Source organism: Geotrypetes seraphini, chromosome 2 (genome assembly GCF_902459505.1).
Source record: "Geotrypetes seraphini chromosome 2, aGeoSer1.1, whole genome shotgun sequence".
Taxonomy (NCBI): domain Eukaryota; kingdom Metazoa; phylum Chordata; class Amphibia; order Gymnophiona; family Dermophiidae; genus Geotrypetes; species Geotrypetes seraphini.
This window is the reverse complement of record NC_047085.1, coordinates 333,649,953-333,663,689: the sequence shown is the minus strand read 5'-3', so window position 1 is coordinate 333,663,689 and position 13,737 is coordinate 333,649,953. Positions and strand designations below refer to the sequence as shown.

At 40.1% G+C, this 13,737-nt stretch overlaps 1 protein-coding gene across 1 annotated transcript in view; it reads left to right on the top strand.

Moving 5' to 3' along the window:
* Window positions 1-13,737, top strand: part of AMPH (amphiphysin) — a 285,388-nt gene that overhangs the window by 157,209 nt on the left and 114,442 nt on the right. The window contains exons 5-8 of the mRNA XM_033930240.1: window positions 821-916; window positions 4,858-4,965; window positions 5,785-5,870; window positions 12,860-12,935. Of these exons, the coding sequence (XP_033786131.1) occupies window positions 821-916; window positions 4,858-4,965; window positions 5,785-5,870; window positions 12,860-12,935 (366 nt within the window). The remainder of the gene's footprint in view (window positions 1-820; window positions 917-4,857; window positions 4,966-5,784; window positions 5,871-12,859; window positions 12,936-13,737) is intronic.

Below are 13,737 nucleotides of genomic sequence, written 5' to 3'. Positions count from 1 at the left end.
CCAGTAAAACTGGTTTTGCGATCGTCGTTACAGGATGCAAACACCCACTTCACTTGCTTAGTGTGTATTTCCAAGGAGGGTGTACACAGGGTAGAGCGTGAATGGGACAGGGGTGAGGCTCCTACTGAAACACAGGTAACTTACGTAATACAGTAAGTTACGCGCATCCCTGATGCATTTAGGCACCTGGGCTTACAGGTATAACTAGAGTGGAGGAGTGATCTGATAGTTACTGCAATGGGCTGAGAACTAGAGGAACCAAATTCAGTGACTCTGGCCAAGTCATTTAACCTTCCATTGCCCGAGGTACAAAATAAGTACCTCGTATATAAAATGCAAAAAACTTTGATTCAAATCCCTACTGCAGGTGCCTAAATGTGGTCTACTGTTAAGAAATATTACTTTACTATTAACTCTGGTTATAAATAAGAGGCCAGTTTAGCATGCACTAATTCCGTTATCACACACTAAGCTATAGTAAAAGGGCCCCTAAGTCTCATCGCTTAACGATAGCCCAGGTTGATAACTATGTCCCTTAGTGCATTAATGGATTTCAATTAGAATGGTATGTTGTAATATTTAATAGTCTGAACAGCTTTTAAACAAAGCAAAATGACCTCATCACTTCCACTGAATGCATCATAGCAATATGTGTCTGAGACTGGAAATAATTTTAATTGTAGGATTTCTATTCAGGGGCCATTTATATTTTGACTTCATATGGAAAAAACTGTACATGTATTTTAGCATTACTATTAAAATTATTTAAAAGTTTTTAGCATTTCTATTATTTTTCTCTTCTCTGTCTTTCCCTTTGTAGAAATGTGATGTGCTTTGGGAAGATTTTCATCAGAAGCTCGTAGATGGGTCATTGTTGACACTTGATACATATCTAGGACAGTTCCCTGATATAAAGGTATTGCACAGTCACATGTAACTATAACAATATAAGAAGTAAAGTTTCAGCAGCTGTAGCTAAGTAGAAATTGTAAAATGCATATGTTTTAAAACTGATAGGAAAAATGGCTTGTCCTGCTCCAATATGTGGGACCCTTAAACTCACTAAAAACTAGGAGATAACCAATGTTTGTGTAGCATCAAGGGCTCCTTTTAGTAAGGGCTCCTTTTACGAAGGCGCGTTAGGGCCTTAACCTGTGGAATAGCGCGCGCTAGCCGCTAACGCCTCCTCTTGAGCAGGTGGTAGTTTTTCAGCTAGTGCACGCTATAGCACGCGCTAATCCGGTGCATGCGCTAAAAACGCTAGCACACCTTCGTAAAAGGAGCCCTAAGCTGCGTTAGGGCATTAACGCGTGGAATAGTGCGCTCTACAATGCCCCGCGCGCTGGACGCTAACGCCAGCATTGAGTTCTAGCCACGTAGCATGGGCTTAGCGCACTCTAATTTGCTGCGTGCGCTAAAAACGCTAGCGCACCTTAGTATAAGGAGCCCCAAGTTTCAAGTTTATTAAAATTTGTTATCCCGGTTTTACATAATAAAAATTATAAAATGCAGGGAACAAATAAACATCGAATACATTACATCAAAGAAACATCAAGAGACAAACTTTCTTGACTGATGTGACTAACCAGAACGAAACAAACTGGCACATGAGGAAAAAGGGAAGAACTACAATCAATGATAGGAAAGAACAAAAATAGGAAAAAATGAAAGGGTGGGGAAACAAAAAATTAAAACCCAATATAGGATACTGGATACTGAAGAGTTTAAAACATCCTTAAAAAGACGGTTATACTGCAAAAACATCTTTGAAAAGCATAGTTTTTAAGCTAGACTTAGTTATCTATGGTAGTAATCTCACGTAAATAATTTGGGGCCGAGTTCCAGAGCGATGGGGCGGTGACTGAGAAGATGTTATTTCTCATGAAGTTGGCATGACTTAAGGATGGGATTGCAAGTAAGTTTTGATTGGATGATCGTAGAGTATGGACAATGGAGTAGGGTATAAGAAGTCTATTAATGAATTCTGGGAGCCCTCTTTGTCTAGTTTTAAATATCAGCAACATGATTTTGTAGGAGATGCGATGTTCAATCGGAAGCCAATGTGCTTTGATCAAAAGAGGAGTGACATGGTCAAATTTTTTAGCGTTGAAAATAATTTTGACGGCCATATTTTGGATTATTTGCAGACGTCTAATCTCTTTCTTTGTGATTCCCTTATAAAGGGCATTGCCATAGGCTAAACATGCTAATAATCCCTATTGTTTTTTTAATTAAGCAAAAGTATTTTTTTTCCTAGCTGAAAAGATCATATGAGGCAATCCAGCTGTAATAGAATTCATCATAGTTTGAAAAGAGGATAAAATAGTGTAGATGAGGACTTGTAATGCAGTTGGTAGTGTAATGCAGTTGGGGTGTAATTAATTTATTTTAATGCTTTTATGGCAGTTCTCCATGGCATGGTAATAAATCTTGACAGTGACTGTTATAATTTTAAAATTAATTAAATAAAATCAGAAAAATGCAATTGGTTCTTATTTGTCAGTATGTGGGCTGCATCATTCTGAAGCAAATATAAAGACGTTATTGATGAAATAAGAAGGTCACCATAGACTGAATTATAGTAATAGACTAAACTCCATGGCACTTATTTTCAAAAGAGAAAAACAGCTTAAAAGCAGCACATAGCAGCAGATGGTCATTTTAAATTGCAATTTTCAAAAAGTCAGAACTGGGAGATTTTTCACTGAGTTCTTCCAAATAGCAAGGTGACATGTTGGAGGCGTGTTTTGGGCTGAATTTGGGAAGCCTTACAATCTGAGACTATGGAACAGAAAAACAAAAGTCTGGGACACAAAAGAAGTATATGTTTATATAGACTTGCTTCAGTCATGACTAAGTTAGAAAAAGGCACCCTGGAGGAGATGAAGGCATGACCTCCTTTAATCCCCCAGTGGTCATTGGCCCCATTCCACTCCCTAAGGGTGTGACAGTTACAGTAGATACTAGGCTCTATGGCATCTCTCTTATGACTATTCCTGAAAAATCAGCAAACAAGTGGATGGAGTAGCCTAGCGGCCAGTATAGTGGACAGTGGACAACAGGATCCAGGTACAATTCCTACTTTAACTCTGTAATTTCAGTACAGATATGTGAGCCCTCCTGGAACACAGAAATACCTCCAGAACCTAAATACATAAGTGACCTGCAAGCCTGAGAGCTTTTGTAGTGAAGGACCTGTAGGTACTGTAGATTCTCTCTATTCCTGGAGGACTCACCATACAATATGAAAAGATTCGGATAGGCTTTGTACATGGTTTATGCGAAGTCCATTGCATTTGCCACTAAGGGCTCCTTTTACTAAGCTGCGATAGCGGTTTTAGTGCGTTCTAGACCTTAACGCCAGCATTGAGCTGGCATTAGTTCTAGCCACGTAGCACAGGTTTAGCGGTGCGCTAAAAACGCTATTGCAGCTTAGTAAAAGGAGCCCTAAGCTGCTCCGTTCCACTGCTAGGATGTCTGTGTGGCTAGTGCACTAGGCATGCTGCCAGACAGATCTCCCTAAGGCTTGTTCGTCAGCGGTTTTCCCTGGGACATTTCTGTTTTCAAAACTGATACTTACAGATGCACATGTTCAACCTGAAAATGTCTAGCTCAAAGCCTTAATCTAACCAGAAATTTAGATGGTTTACTGGTTTGACTATGGCTGTGTGCTAGATGTTGGATTGAGACGTTTTCAGCAAAACGTCTCGGTTCGGATTTAGATGTCAAATCAAAAATATCCCTCAATATGAACAGCAGCAGAACTGTACCAAAATCATCAAAATCCAAATGCAAGTTCACACAACATAGCGGGTGTAATGGCTTGCTACCCTACACTCACTGGCATTTTGGGCAACAATCTGACTGTGGTTGCAGCCTCCTTTTTGGAGGTAGCTTTGATTTATAATACCCCAAACATGTCATATATATAAATGTCTTATTAGTAAACTGAAAAGAACACAATAACCAATAAGCAATGGTTAATTAAAATCTTATAGAAACAAAGAAAACATCAAATGAACCTCGTCCTGACTTGCTAAGTAAGGTCAAGTCAAAGTAGACTCTTAAGTTTCACTAGTCACTGTAGGCTAGTTTGAATGTGATCCTAGCCACATTTGGACAGAGTCAACAGTAGTCTCGAAATTCCAACACATAAATATACACTAGAAAGGAACACAAAGCAAAAGTTCAGAGTACAGTGGTGCCTCACACAACGAACTTAATTGGTTCCAGGAGCAAGTTTGTTATGCGAAAAGTTCGTTATGTGAAACGCGTTTTCCCATAACAATACATGTTAAAAAAAATAATTCGTTCTGTAGCATAAAATATGCTAAGATGACATAAAAAAAGATAAATTTTTTGTTATTATTTTTATTTAGATACATCTAAAAACATAATTGTTTTTTAAAACAACACACATTTTTTAAATTTAAAGACAGACTAAGTAGAGTCTAATTTTACAGTGAGAGAGGGCAGAGTCTCAGCGGCAAAAACTGGGACTTAACTGTTCATTTTTTTTTTTTTTTCTAGCATCGGGGAAGCGGCGAGAGTAGCTCCGCCCCCCCCAACGCATCAGCAGTAGGCGCCGGGCCCCTGCGAGCCGACGGTCCGCCACTGCACAGGGAGCCAGGCGGAGAGAGGGCAGTTAAGCGCAGTGCCTGCGCGGAAGGATGCAGCTCGGGCGACTTCGTTGTGTGAAACGAAGTTCGTTGTAGGAAGCAAGACATGAAGTTCGTTGTGCGCAGCGTTCGCTGTGCGAGGCGTTCGTTATGCGAGGCACCACTGTATTAGCAAAGTGAAATTTCATTGAGAAAAGGCTTGATTGACATAATGTTTCTGTTTTCTATGTCTTAACAGAACCGCATTGCCAAACGGAGCAGAAAGCTGGTTGACTACGACAGTGCAAGACATCACCTGGAAGCCTTACAGAACTCAAAGAGAAGAGACGAAGGCAGAATTAATAAGGTCAACAGCATACTTTCTACAACAACAGTATAGTGCCATTACTAGCAAGCCCAGTCTGCGAGTCTTATCAAACCTTTATGAATAATGAACCTGTAGATAGTATGAGGACCAGAAAAATCAAGTTGCTTTCCTCAGTATCCTTCATTTTCCCTATTTCAGACCTTGTGATGCTTGACGATATCCAAGGAGAAATAGTATCCGCATGCAGTTCTCCTATAACTCTATATTATTTTAAGAAAATTTCCATGTTTGTGACTCATGCCTTTCTTTAATCACAATTATGAGGAATTTTTGCATCCAAAATATGTATAGAACATTTAAAAGGGCATTTTACAGACATTAGCGTGCTCTAAATGCTGATATTCTGCTTATACCTGTGGGCTAGGTGGCACTTAGCACATGCTAATATGCTTTAGGTCCTCTTTTACAAAGGTGCGCTAAGCGTTTTAGCATGTGATTAGCATGCACTAAATCAATGCGCATGCTAAATACTAACACATCCACAGGATAACATGCACACATTAGTGTTTAGCGCTTGCAAATATTTAGCGCACGCTAAAAAGCATAACGCGCCTTTGTAAAAGAGGGGGTTAATGTGTGCTATGCTTTAGTTAAAAGGACCCTAAATTGCTTCCAATATTTTTTCTGTAATGATCTGCGGTATTATTACTTTGACTTTACAGATACAAACATTGACTCTTCCAAAATGAGATATCTGTTTATACAGTCTTTCAAGTCCAAGTGGAAAAATATAAATTTCATGAGCTTCTGATTTTTGAAAACAAATAATAATATGATCATTTTTTTGTTGTTTCTTAGGCAGAAGAAGAATTTCAGAAAGCACAGAAAGTATTTGAAGACTTCAATACTGATTTGCAGGAAGAACTACCATCATTGTGGTCAAGGTATCAAATGGCATTTTGGCAAATATATTTAGACCAGGGGTGTCCAACCTTTTGGCTTCCCTGGGCTGCACTGGCTGAAAAAAATGTTTTTGGGGCCGTACAAACCAGCAAATGCTGCAGCAAGACAGAGGAGGAAGCCGGCAAGATGGTAAACACCCGAGGGCAGCAGAGGAAAGCACTGCATCACCCTCAACTGGGGCCGCACAAAATACTTCATGGGGCCGCACGTTTGACACCCCTGATTTAGACCTTAACCAAGTCAGACAGAGATGAGCATTACGATAATAAAAATACCCCCCAAAATACCATATCTGCCTGTATAACAACACAACTAATGTCTCCACAATATACTGTAGATAAAAATAGGCTCCACAATCAGGTATGACACACTACCCTAAAAGTCCCCTTACAGGTCTGAACCCCAAAAAACCTGCTTAATAAGTCTCTCCAGTATTTCAATCTAAGCCAGGTCCAATAATGAACCCATATTTTATCATGTTTTCTTTCTCCATATCTTGCTTGTAAACAATTCCAAAATTGCTATTTTCTTACATTTAGCTCAGAGCTGCCCTTCTAGAATTATACAATGGTTTAACCAAGCAGCGTTGAGATTGTTCATTAGGCTCGTTTTCATCTAGCCAGATGGGGGAGGGGGACGGTTTACATTCAAGACATATAAGCTGAGATACACTTTAGGAAAGAAAACATGGCATTTGGATGCTTTATGAAGCAATTTAGATGTAAACTATCAGCTTTTATTACAAATGGAAATTTTAGCAGTTCTGGCGCCAAATTCTCTGGCAGTGCTCTTCATGAAGTTCTAATCCCAGGTTCCAATTGCACTTCTTTATCAGTGTAGAATCAGATTCTTTCCCCCCATATGTCAGTGCAAAATATAATTAAGCAATCAATTTATTGTTTCTCTTTTGGGTTGTAGATGGCATGGATGGGCAGACTGGATATGCAATATGGGGCCCGATATTCAAGCAATTTAGCCGGCTGTTGTCCAGTTAAATCACTTGGTTGGGACTAGCCACTAACAGCATGTAACCATGAAAGGGCCACCGAATATTGTGGTTAGGGCCTGCTGCTCCTGGTGACTTTGGGCAAGTGACTTAATCCCCCCATTGCCGCAGGTACATTAGATAGATTGTAAGCCTGCCGGGACAGACAAGGAAAAATGCTTGAGTACTTGAATAAATTCATGTAAACTGTTCTGAGCTCCCCTTAGAGAACGGTAAATATAACTAAATAAATAAATCAAAAACAGTTATGTTGGGGGCACTTGGCCACTTAAGAGCTGTTGTTAGAATACTTATTTTTTGACTTTTTAAATAAAACTGCAATTATAAAATCTTTCATTCGTCCTGATACTATTTTTCTGTTCCACTTTTCTTTGCATGTCTTATGGAGTGAAATTTTTGTTTCCCCTTTTTCTGGTTTGGTTGGCCATTGTTGAAAGCAGTGGGCCTATGGTCTGACCAGGTATGGTAATTCTTATGTTCTTATACTGTGATGTGAAAAAGTACTTCCCCCCCTCCCTCAATTTCCCCTGTTATTGCATATATGTCACACTGAATGATTTTTGATCTTTAAACAATTTGTAATATTAGACAAAAAGAACCTGAGAAAACATATAGCAGTTTTTAAATTATAACATCATTTATGTAAGGAACAAAGATATCCAACACTGATATCACCCTTGTGAAAAAATAAAGCAAGTTGATGAGTTACAGTCTAGATTATGTTGTCTTTTAAGTTTGATTTTTATGTAACTATTGTGAATGTTTTTATTGGAACCTGTCTAGTTAATAGGCAGGCAATAAATGGGCAATGTAAATAAATAAATGCTCCTTTTAGTTACTTGGTAAAACAAATCAATCAAATTTAATTGATCATTACATTACATTAGTGACTTTTATTCCACCATTACCTTGTGGTTCAAGGCGGATTACATAAGAGGTTATCTGGACATTTCCAGAAGAGTTACTTAGTTAAGCAGGTTACTTGGGGGGATTGAAATGCTTCCTGTAGAGTTAGTTTGTCTTAATGGATTTCTTGAATAGTAGGGTTTTTATTTCTTTTCTGAAAGTTTTGTAGTCTGGTGTTGTGATATGTAGATTGGATAGTTGGTGGTCAAGTTTCGCTGCCTGCGTAGCCAGTAGGCCATCATACATTTTTTTGCATGTGACGCCTCTGATTGGGGGGTAAATGAATGGTGTCTGGGTTCTCCTTTGCCTGGTTGCAGTAGTTCAGATAAGGCGGTTGTTCAGGTAGGCTGGACTGTCTCCATTCATGGCTTTAAATAATAGACAGTAAAATTTGAATTGTATTCTTGCTTGTATTGGGAGCCAGTGTGAGTCGTGGTATGTGGCGGTGATGTAGTCGTATTTCTTCAGCTAATAGATCAGTCTCAGGACTGTGTTTTGTACTGTTTGTAATTGTTTTATCATGACTGCAGGGCAGGGGAGATAGAGGATGTTGCAGTAGTCTAGAAGTCCTAGGACTAGGAATTGGACCATGAGCTGGACTTGTTTTCTGTCAAAGAATTTTCAGATTTGCCTTAAGTTTCGCATGACCGCAAATGATTTCTGTATTGTTTTGTTGATTTGTGGTTGCATGATACAGCTTCTGTCTATCATCACTCCCAGAAGTCTTAGGGTGGGTTGAATGGGGTATGTGATGGAGTTTATTACTAGGTTTGTTATGGTTGGGGTTTTGTTTTGTTTTTTCGAGAAGTATAAATTTTGTTTTGTCTGGGTTCAGTTTTAGTTTGTGTTCTTTCATCCAAGTAGCCACTGTTTCGTGTGTTCTATGTAGTTTGTCTGTCATGGAGTGTGTTGGTTGATCAAAAGGAAGGAGGATGGTGATGTCGTTTGCAAAGCTATAAGAAGTTAAGCCTAAGTTGTCTAGGCAGGAGCCGAGGGATGCAATGTAGAGATTGAAGAGTGTTGGGGATAAAGGCGACCCTTGGGGTACGCCGCAGGGGTTGGACCATGGTTCTGATTTTTCTTTGTTTGTCTTTACTCTGTAGGTCCTGGATTGTAGGAGTCCTTGAAACCAAGTGTGCACCTTTCCTGTGATTCCTATTGTTTCTAGTATTTGTAGCAGAAGTCATGGTCTACCAGGTCAAATGCTACGGTAACATCTAGTTGTATAACCAGCATTTTTTTGCCAGTGCCGAGGTGTTGTCTAGCTGTGTCCAGGAGGGAACCCAGTAGTGTCTCTGTGCTGTAGTTGGTTCTGAAACCAGACTGTGTAGAGTGGAATAAGTTATGGTTTTCTAGGTAGTTGGTGAGGTGTTTAGCTACGAGGCCTTCTATTAGCATAACATATAATGGTATTGAAGCTATGGGTCTGTAGTTGGATGGTAGATCTGTTGCTACTTTTGATTTTGGGTCTTTTATGATCGGGGTGATGATGATTTCACTGAGGTCTTGTGGAAAAAGGCCATCTGTGAACAAGGATTGTATCCATTGTGTTCGGAGAGTGCAGAATTTTGGGCTGGAGGCTTTTAACAGATATGGAGGGCAATGGTTGAAGTTGCAGGTTGCATGGCTGTATTTTTTGTAGAGTCTGATTAGGTCGGACCATTGTATTGTGGTGAAGTTGGACCAGGTTCTGTCTGCTGCAGCTGATTCTTTTTCTGTGGGGGGCATTGTGATCTCATCAAGGTGGATTGGTGTTCCTGTGAAGGATGTCCTGGCTGTTGTAATTTTGTTTCTAAAGTATTCAGCTAGAAGGGTGGCTGAAGGGGGTGGAGTGTCGTTATTGGCCAGGTAGGGTTTAGTGTCTGTGAGTTCTTTTAGTAATTGGAATAGTTTTTTTGTGTCTTGAACTTCTATGCCTATTTGGTTGGTGTAGTGTGTCCTCTTTTTTTTTAGCTTTTGCTTGTATTGTTGGTTTAGTTTTTTCCACGATGTTTTTGTGTGGTCTTAGTTCATTTTTCTCCATTTTCTTTCTAGTCGTCTGTACTGTCTTTTGAGTAGGAGTAGTTTGTTGTTGAACCATTTGTCTGATCGTCTGCTGATTCTGGTTTTTGTTTGTACTGGGGCTAGCTCATCTAGGATTGCTGTACTTAGTGTACATCATTGTGAGATAAAATTTTTGGGGTTACTTTCTTGGATTGTTGCATCTGTTTTATTCCAGAATAGGGAGGGGGTCAATGTATTTACGTGATTCATAGGTTAAGCTTTGTGATTTTGGTTTGATTTTACCTTTGATTATTGAAGGTGTATGTATAGTGGTCTGACCAGAGAGTTCGGGACCAATTTCCGTTTGAGGTGTGAATCTATGGTATTATGGGCTGTTGGGTCATGAAGGCTGCAATGTCAAGTTGGTGGCCTTTCTCATGTGTGGTTTGTGGGTCTAAGATCTTGTAGGTTAAGGCTTCGAGGTAAGATAGTAGGTTTTCTACTTGTTTAGATGATTGGTCTTCGAGATGGAGGTTAAGATCTCTTAGGATTAGGTTGATCATCAGATTGAACACAGTCCAGCTTTATTGCAGCCAGTCCTGTTCAATGTAAACTATATTTTGGACCTTAACATGAGAGTGAAGTAGTAATCACAACATTTCTACAAGAATGCTATGCCACTATCAAAGGAAATGCCAGAAAAGGTGTGTGTCTGTGTTTTTTAAAGATGTTAAATATCACTCTGGAAAGAGTTACAAATCTATTTCCAAAGCTCTGGGATACCAGCCATTATCTCTAACTGCCAATATCTCTATCAGCCAATATTACTCCAAGAGCAAAGCAACAACTCATTCAGAGAGTCACACAATATCCCAGAAGAACATCGAAGGATCTCTAGGCCTCCCTGACGTCAGCAAGGGTCAATGTTCATAACTCCACAATAAGAAAGAGATTGGGCAAAAATTGAATTTAAGAGAAAATGGCAACGCAAAAACCACTGCTATCCAAGAGTATACTTGGTGCTCATCTCATTTTTACCTGTCTCACACCAGAACGATCCCCAAACCTTTTGGGATAATGATCTATGGCCAGATAATTAAAAAGTGGAACTCTTTGGCAACACAGTCCTCATTGTGTCTGGCATAAAGCAAATACATAATTTCACAGTAAAGTTATCGTACCAACAGTCAAACATGGTGGTGGTAGTGTGATGGTATGAGGATGCTTTGCTGCCTCAGGACCTGGGAAACTTGCCATTATTAAGGAACCATGAATTTTGCACTGTATCAGAAAACTCTTAAGGAGAATATCCAGCCATCAGTCTGTGAACTGAACCATAATTAGGTTATCCAGCAAAACAATGCACCAAAACACAAAAGCATGTCTAGATCTGAATGGCTGAGGAGAAACTAAATTAAAGCTTTGGTTGGCCTAGTCCATGAATTTTCAGCCCAGTCCTCAGGACACACCTAGCCAGTCAGGTTTTTGAGATATCCACAAATCAATATGCTTGAGTTAAATTTGTTTGCACTACCTCCATTATATGCCATCCTATCTCATGCATATTCATAATGGATATCCTGAAAACCTGACTGGCTAGGTATGTCCCAAAGACTGGGTTGAGTAACCCTGGCCTAGTCAAAATCCTGATGAACCCAATAAAGATGCAATGGTGGGAAGTATCTGAATTAAAGCAGTTCTGCAAAGAAGAGTGGGCCAAGATTCTTCAACAGTGATGTGAAAGACTGACATCAGATTATAAAGTGATATGAGTGCTGCATAACTTTATTCCTTAAATAAATTGAACAATAATTTGAAAACTGTGCTATGTGTTTACTCGGGTGTCAGGTCAAAAGCGCGCCGGGACAAAGGCGCGCCGCTCTAAATTACTGTTTTTAGCGCTCCGACGGGGGGGCGTGGGGGGGAGCCCCCCCCACTTTACTTAATAGACATCGCACCGCGTTGCGGGGGCGTTGTGGGGGGTGTGGGGGGTTGTAACCCCCCACATTTTACTGAAAACTTCTCTTTTTCCCTGTTTTTAGGGAAAAAGTTCACTTTACAGTAAAATGTGGAGGGTTACAACCCCCCAAACCCCCCATAACGCCGGCGTGATGTCTATTAAGTAAACTGAGGGGGTTCCCCAACAAAACCCCCCGTCGGAGCCCCTAAAAACTGTAATTTAGAGCGGCGTGCGCTGCGCTCAATTGTCGGCGCGCGCTTTTGTCTTTCGCACCGTTGTCTATGAACCGTTTACTCGGGTTCCCTTTGTCTAATATTACATTTTGTTTAAAGAACAGAAACCACTCGGGGTCCATTTTACAAAGCTGTGATAGTGATTCTTCCACAGCAAATGCATTGAAGCCCATAGAAATTGAATGGGTTTCAATGCATTTGCCTTTGGGGGGGGAACTGCTACTGTGGCGTTGTAAAAGGAGACTTCAGTGTGACATATATGTAATAACAGAGGAAATCGGGAGGAAGTAAATACTTTTTCTCAACACGTTAGATGACCAATAAAGTGAATGAGCAAGATTATAGGCACTGTTTTGCTTGGAGGGGTGGGGCCCAGGGGCTCCACCCTAGGCCCCAGCAGAGTCCTGCGGTGCAACCTCTCACCAGCTCCTGACTCCCCCACCTAACTCCTCCCAACATTGTTCTTTTAAATCTTCAGGCATATGCCGCGCAGCGTCAATGAGCAGGCCTGCCCCCGGAAGCAGAATGAAGGGTTTCAGGGCAGGCCTGCTCATTGACGCTGCACGGTGGCTGCCCGAAGATTTAAAAGTACAATGCCAGGAGGAGGTGGATGGAGAAGTAAAGCCATATTCGACTGGCGACTGTCAATCTTTGGGGAGGCCATGGCCCCTATGGCCTCACCTGTTCCGACGCCTATGAATGAGATTCATAAAACTTCCTAATTTATCAGAAAGTAAAATTATGAATAATCATTTGTATCCCAATTTCATGTGTACAGGTTTTTTTTTAGACTAAATGAAATACGAGTCATTCTGTTTTCCCTTTCTCTTCTCTGCACCCTTTTTTTTATTCATTGCTCTCTCCCAACCTACTTCTATCCAGACGAGTGGGTTTCTATGTGACCACCTTCCAAAATATATCTGCCCTTGAGGCCAAGTTCCATAAGGAAATCACAGGGGTGAGTAGAAAATAATTCTAGTATATGTTTTAAGTGAGTGAATTACATGAGGCAGAAAATGGTACAACAAGATATGTGGGCAGTCGATGTTTATGCATTGTTCACTTTTAAAGTGTAATATCAGCTTCCAGTTGGATGTAATACATATATGAGTTTTATTTGCCTACAGTTGTCACTGTTTCTGCTTTATCTAACTTGCCCTTTAGATGATGGGGCAGCATTCCTAGGAATATGTGCAATAACAGTTCCATGTAGCAGCTGGCAAGGAGGTGTGTGGGGGGTATCCTCCTTGATTTTCTAATAATTCTGACAAGATGCCAAAGATATGAAGCATCTCGCACAGATAAGATGACAGTTCTCTACAGTTTATTGGAAAAGAAGTAGAAAATATGATGGAAGAGCCTTTTTAAATTAAATCCGAGTTCCACATGTATGAGAGGTTGGCTTGTCGGAGTTGAACAGGTCAGAAAACAAATCCATTTGAACAAATCAAAGCTATTTTCAGCTCTTTGAAGCCCTTTTCTGATATTTACAAGGGTTTTTCAAAGAGTTTCCACACTTTCATATTTTCATTGGAAATGGTTGGGGTGGAAGAAGGAGTAAAAGGGTATGTCGTAGAATGTCACGTGACTAGGCAGGCAATAGGGTGATTATGTGGAAAAGTGATGTAATTTGCATTTGAGATATTTAGCAAATAGGTTTAAAAAATAAGTGTGGAAACTTTTTGAAGATTCCTCATATTTATTTGTATCATTCCTTCCATTTATAAAATGTTTTTCTGAAAAACTCAGCACGTTACACT